Here is a 7,079-nt window from a genome sequence, read left to right on the forward strand (position 1 = left end):
GAGGAAGAGGGTAGAAGAGAAAAATGGAGAGAAACAAGAGAGAAGGGGGTGATGAGGAGCATTATAGGGAATGAGAGAGAGAGAGAAAGTGTGTGTAAGAGATCCCAGCCTGATTTCCATTGTAATGAGCAATCCCTCATATTGTCCACTTTTCTCTGGTTCCTCTGTGTGAGCTAATGAGACAGTGACCCAAAGGGCAGAGTGATGGAGGGAGAGAGAGAGAGAGAGAGAGAGAGAGAGATAGAGAGAGAGAGGGAGAGAGAGAGAGTGAAAGGTCAGGACAGAGAGAGAGAGAGACAGAGAGAGAGAGATCAGGACAGAGAGAGGGCATCAGAGCAGGGCTGACTGACACAGTGAGGCCAGGAGAGAGAGAGAGAGAAAGAGAGAGAGAGAGAGAGAGAAAAAGAGAGAGAGAGAGAGCAGAGGACAGAAAAATGAAAGAAAAAAAACAGCTAATGCCTCAATGCAGATACAAAGAGGCAAACATGACTGAAAAATGTAAACTCTAATCTGAGTAAAGAGAAAGAGGGAGAGAGGACAAAGAGGCCTTTGAAAGTTGAAGGGAAATGAAAAGAGGAAAGAGAGAGTAATGATGGAGAGAGAGAGAGAGAGAGAGAGAGAGAGAGAGAAAGGAGTGGAGTGGAGTGCAGTAACAGAGCAGTAATGCACAACTGATTAAACTATCATCACTACCAGGACTGGAGTATTAGATCTACATCCGATCCCATTACACACAAACACTCTTTCTCTCTCTCTCTCTCTTTCTCTCTCTCTTTCTCTCTCTCTCTCTCTCCTGGCCTCACTTTGTCAGTCAGCCCTGCTCTGATGCCCTCTCTCTGTCCTGACCTTTCACTCTCTCTCTCCCTCTCTCTCTCCCTCTCGCTCTCCCTCTCTCTCTCTCTCTGTCCGTCTCTCTCTTCCACTCTCCCTCTACCCCATCACACTCCGTCTTCCCCAGGCCTCACACACATGCACACACGGAGCAAAAACCCAAGTGAAACTGATGGCTAATGCTGTAACCATACCTCTGAACAAGCACATATTCACTTCAGGGTTCATACTCAACCATCCTGCATTAGTACATCATTCTGTATTTCCTGTCCATTCAACCGCATTTGTATGTCTGTTCAATCAATGATCCATCTGTTTGTTTCAGACGTTTTATACAGTAGTATGTCCCAGTGTTCAGTGCAGTTATATGTTCAGGCCAATCTGTTTTTTTTTTCTGAATCAGTAGATTGTGTGTTCAGTTGTCTGTGCTCTACCTGGGAGATATGTTCAGTGGGCTTTTCTTTTCTGTGCACTGTGTACTCATGTTCAGTAGCCTACATGTTCAGTAAAGTGTGCATTCTGTGAGCTGTATGTTCAGTAGTTTTTGTGTTCAGTGCACTGTGTTTTCAGTAGCCCATGTGTTCAATGTGCCAGGGCTGTGCTCAGTTCAGATATTAACTGAGAATGTCTCAATTATGCCATGTGAATTCCGAATGAATTCTTGAATTTGAGTTGGATTGGACTTTTATACTAGATATAGAACTGGAATAATGAATTTGAATTACAGGAAACAGAACTGAAATTAATTAGATTCACTGAAACTCCATTGTTTCCTCTAATGAATATGAGTTGCACACAGTACAAATATAAAACTTCCTATGTTTGAGCATCAAACATAAAACATGCTGTTACATGTAATATTTTATAACATTATTGAAACATTGGGGTTTGGGTTTTCAAAACAAATTATTTAAAAAAATACAAGTGAGAAAAACACTTTCATGTGAATGTTAATAATTTCATTTTCCATTTTGTGAGCTTGTTATTTCAAACCTGACCTTTAATTTGAATTCTAGTGTATTTACAATGAGCTGTTACTCTAGTGCTCTTGCACACATTTCTAATGGCCAGTGCAGTTTTATTTTTAATCTCCTCATTTCATACTCTACATTTCTATTTAATTCAGAGCCTCACATACAAACATATACACGTTAAAAAAGAATAGGAAGGGAGGTCATGGGGAGGTCAAATTCCCAAAATGGCTTTTCCCAAAAATTTTGTTGCATTAATTTTGCATAGGTTTTGTAACTGTCCTCCAGAGGCAGTTTTCTGAAAATGGTTCTGGCACCTTTTTCCAGAGAACAACTCAATAATAGATTTTACACAGATTTTACAATGTGTTCAGCTCATTTACAAACTGTTTACACAGTGTAATTAATACACTCTTCTACTATGTCTACTTCTATCACTTCTGCGACTTCCTCTATCTCTACTAATATCTCTGTGTAACATTAACTTGTCTATCAATTTGTTTATTATTTGTATTTTAAGACATTGACAATTATAGTTATCTTTGACTTTTGACATCTCTTTGTTTAATTTGACTCTGACTTTCCTTTAACCTCTCCAGTTCCATATCTGAGGATCTGATATGTCTCTGTTCCCAAACCCATGTATGTTCCCTCTTGCTAATCATAGTGATGTGTTTATGATTAGCGTGTGTCTGTGCTGTGGAGCCCACACTATTCACACAATGAGCTTTTTTCCCCTGTCTGATTCTCCACAGGGACTTTCATAATGAAGAAACTCAGTTTCTCACTAAAACATAGCCACTCTGCATTATACAGCAAAATGATTTTTGTTGTTGTAGTTATTATTATTGGAATTATTGCTGTTGTTTTGCTATTATTATTATTAGTAGTAGTATTATTATTGTTGTTGTGTTGAAAATCTTTTCCTATTTTCTGAAGAAACCGACTTTGTTTTATGCAAAAGCTAATGCATTACATTAAGTAGAACTGATTTGTGTTTGGGTTGAGAACTAGATGTGTACAGTCTTCAGATACTCTGCAGATGTCTGTATGGGGGTTGAGGGTCAAAGTTCAGTGGTGCAGTATTAAGCTAATGAACTTAATTTCCCAGAAGCCTCTCATTAAGGATGTGAGATTTCAGCAAATGACCCACCACTAAAGGGGAAATGGGACATCCCTGGTCACATATGCGTCCCACAGCTGTGTGTGTCTCCATATACCAAGACACACCCCCTGCCCCTTTGAACTACAATATCATACAAAAAAAGGAATACTGAGTTACAGTGAGTGAGTTTTTAATGGTGTTTTTCTCTTTTGAGCTGGTTTAAGAGGTTTGAAATAGTTGATAGAATACTTGCCTATGGTAGGTTTGCTGTGCTTCAGCTATGTTTGTCTTTAGACATGAAGAGCATACACTATGGTTCAAATAAAAAAAAAAATCATAATCAATATATCCTGGATGTGCTAAAAATAATTATTCACAAATGAATTAAGTCTTACTTTAATGATTTTTTTAGTTGTTTGTTGATATATTTCTTGTTGATGTTTATTAATGTGTCTCTTTGTTCTTTATGCTCTGAGGGAAAACTTCGCTAAATAGTTTCTTACCAAAAACCAGCAGTACACACTGTTTCCCATTCTCTCCCGGTATTTTCTAACCAAAAACCGGTAGTACACACTGTTTCCCATTTTCTCCTGGTATTGGAGCATTGATTTGGTTTGGGTTTTGGGAAAAGTAAAGAACAGAGAACAGAGAGTGAGTGAGATAGAGAAAGACAGAGAGAAAGACAGAGTTTGACAGACTTCTTCAATTAGAATTGTCCAGTGGCCCCTGAATGGATGAGTTCTTATCCCAGAAGTGTGTGAGAGATCTGTCTTTGGGGAGAGAGTAAATGCTCTTTTTTCTTTTTTTGGCTCTGTTTAAAGCTGACTTGTCAATATCTCACAAAACAAGTGTCTGCTCTGCGCTATTTTTCCCCTGATCCAGCAAACCAACTCTGTCTCTGTAGCTCTCTCCTCTTATGAATGATCCCTATGCCCATTCCTTAGAACTGCATGTATCTGACCACTGCAGCACTGCCTGATCAGACACACAATGTGTGTGCTCTCTCTCTCTCTCTCTCTCTCCCAGACACACACACAACTCAACTTTACAGGGCTGTTCTGTCTGTGTGTTTCATCATGATGGTGCGAGTGTGTGTGTGCATGAACATAGCTCTGTTATCACCTGTCCATTGCTGTCTGCGGATTCTTTCCACTAGGTGCTGATAAGGAGATTTAGTTGTCTGTAGACAGAGACGAGGCTTTGAAGACAAGTACCTCTGTCTATCTTTAGGCACCAGCAAAGGTGTGGTTCACAGGAGTATGTGATAATGGCTCAGTTAAACAGACGAAGAACAAAAAAAGGAGAAGTGAAAGTGGAGGAGAAGTGAGAGTGCTAAAAGTAGTAGCAAAAATCAGCAGAACCAGTGTTGTAGATGGGAACAAGATCAAGGTACCAATCCAGCACTTACACACACACACACAGATAACAAGTGATGATGTGATGATATATTGAGAGGAGGAGGTGAAAGATCCAGAAGCACAGAGAGATGGAGAAATAATATGGGATGGATGTGTGATGAATCCACAGCTGTTGAAAAGACATTACTGAGCAGACTAAAATAAACACCTTAAATAAGCAGTAACAGAACTAAAAAGGCACTGTAGTAAAACTGAGCTGCAGCTGAAAATGTTGTTTCAGTTTCAAACTAAACTAATCCTCAGGCAGAGAGAGAGAGAGAGAAAGAAGGAGAGAGAGAATAGACGTGTGTTAGAAAACAGACTGGTTGAATGAGCATGCATGTACATGCATGAGTGGCACGCTGACATGTGTTTCAGATCTTGTTTTTATGGAGAAATAATTGAAGAAGTGGCCCAGCCAGTTTCCCCTGATGTATTGCACCAGCTCTGATAAAATATGCACCTCACCGTTTGCCTTCACAACCCTAGTCATTACCACAAACTAGCACCTGCACAAACAGACTGGAGCAAATGCGCATTAAGGACCAATTAATTTGCACCTTGTCTCATTAATTGGAGGTGTGTATGATAAATAAACTGTGCACCTTTTCCAGGTATCCAGAGAGTGGCATCTCTCCCCCCCTCCCCTCTGTGTGTGTGTGTAAGATGAAGTCTTCTGACTTACAGCATTCACTCAAATATTGCCAAACGAATCCAGTTGTGGCTTTTTACATTCTTATAATCCTTCACCAGTATGGTGAAATACTGCCTACGCTACAATGTGAATGAATTTAACATTTGACACTGCTACACAGATTTGTCATCTGAGCTTTCGACTCTTCATTCACACAGTGCGGTGTGTGTGTGCGTGTGTCACTGAGCCGTAATGACGCCAATAGTCAGATGGTGGGAACATACCTGGCGCGGCTCTGATATGCTTTGACCTGACATTGTGACTTGGTTACCAACTGACATGCGTTGAGTGGGAAACCAAATAAACCTGAAGTGTACAGCTACGTAACTGAAAGCATTTGGTACTTGACATCCGGACTGATTATAAAAACGAAGGATATAACTGCGGGTGAATCAGACGAGCGTAGTGGGGTATCCCCCCTAAACCACACACACATGCGCGCGCACATGTAAAAATGATGATTAAAAAACAAATAAATAAATTTTTTTAAAAAACCCAAAATAGGTCTCTAAATCAGTACAACAACAAATAACTACAATAACCCACTCACTGCAGTATTGACACCCCCCCCCCCCCCCCCCCCAACCCAAAAAAAATCTCTCGCCAACTCACCGCACAGCAGCTGCATCCAAGCGCAGGTTTTGTAGACGGTAGCGGTGTTGCAGAAAAAGAAGAGCGCCATGCAGGCGATGCAGCTGAGAATCAGTACCATGGACAGCAACACGAAAAAGGAAGCCGCCTTGAACGCGCCGGATGGGATAGAGCTGAAGTCTGAGAACGTCCCCTGACAGGTGAGCTCGCGGTTCGAATTGCCATCGCCCACGCAGTAGTGGAACAAGCCGAAATAGCCGGCGTGCGGAGTGTTGACGCTGTCTCCTATCCAGTAGGGCTGAATGAAAACCACCACATTGATGATGGCGAAGCATATGGTGAAGATAGCCCACAGTACCCCGATAGCCCGGGAGTTCCGCATGTAGTTGTCATGGTAAATCTTGGAGGCTTCTTGCGACGGCAGCATTTTTTCTATTTCACTCCCGACTCCCTTCCCTCCTGTGATATTTTCTCGTATTCCCCACGTCTTTATCTCCCCCTATCTGCCCCACTGATTTTCCTTAAAAAAAATATCTGGCTGCCAAGCACCCCGTAGCTGGAAACGAATGATGACAGAATAAAGATTTTGCGTTTGGACTGATGAGCGATGCCTTTCGTCGATTCGTTCGCAAAGACAAGAGTATAGCTTTTGGAGGTTTAGAATCACATAACCGTCGATCGCCAAATCATTCAGTTAGCCTAACGATGAGAACGTGATTCAGTACAGCGTTTGGTGAAGAAAAAAATCCCGTCCAGTTCCCCTCCTCCTCCTCCGCTTTCTGTGCAAGGAAGCAGCTGCGGTGACCAAGATCACATTGCAAAAAAAGAAATAATCATGGCAATACTGACAAGACTCATTTTTTCGCTGTTCAGCTCGGCCTCAGTATTAATAAAGTATCCGGTTCGCCTCCCATCAGATCCAACGCATCAGAGGACAGGAGATGCGCTGTTGAGTTCCCAATGATGTATCTTCCGCGAACGAGCGGAGATCTAACGAAAACGGGAGCACCCACAAGAGGCGTCGCTCATATTCATAATCACACAAATCCGTTTGAAGAAAACGATGTCACCGCTTTGAAGAACGCGAAGAAAGATATTAATGGAAACGCAATTTAAACGTTGAATGCTTCGACTCCGTCCTTGTGATTTTCTTTCTTTTTCCCCCAAACAGCTGTGCCTCCGTTTTCCCCGTTTCCTCTTTTCCTCTTGTCTACCCTCCGCGCGGTCACGCTCACAGGAATGTTGAGCGCTGTCGGTGACGGCGCGCACACGTTTTGGATATTGCAGAAATTTAAATACCCCAACGCCCCTCTTGCGTTTGCCAATTACTCCCTATGCGTGATGCACCAGCCTAAATGAAACACATGTTTAAGAAGTGGTTCGGATCACCACTATGCGCACACAAGAGAAGGGAAAAAAATCAGTTTCAGCCACACTGTCAAATATCAAACCTTTTAATTTGTTATTCTGACGTGCGAATCTGACGTACG

At 41.8% G+C, this 7,079-nt stretch overlaps 1 protein-coding gene across 2 annotated transcripts in view; it reads right to left on the bottom strand.

Annotated features, from left to right (window-relative positions):
* Nucleotides 1–6,019, bottom strand: part of lhfpl4a (LHFPL tetraspan subfamily member 4a) — a 24,599-nt gene extending 18,580 nt beyond the window's left edge. Inside the window, exon 1 of one of the 2 annotated variants that reach the window (XM_030777781.1) lies at nucleotides 5,611–6,019. In XM_030777781.1, the coding sequence (XP_030633641.1) occupies nucleotides 5,611–6,016 (406 nt within the window). In that variant the 5' untranslated portion in view covers nucleotides 6,017–6,019. The remainder of the gene's footprint in view (nucleotides 1–5,610) is intronic. The other variant, XM_030777780.1, reaches the window with a different exon arrangement.
* Nucleotides 6,020–7,079: the final 1,060 nt, after the last annotated feature.

Source organism: Chanos chanos, chromosome 6, assembly GCF_902362185.1.
Source record: "Chanos chanos chromosome 6, fChaCha1.1, whole genome shotgun sequence".
NCBI lineage: Eukaryota > Metazoa > Chordata > Actinopteri > Gonorynchiformes > Chanidae > Chanos > Chanos chanos.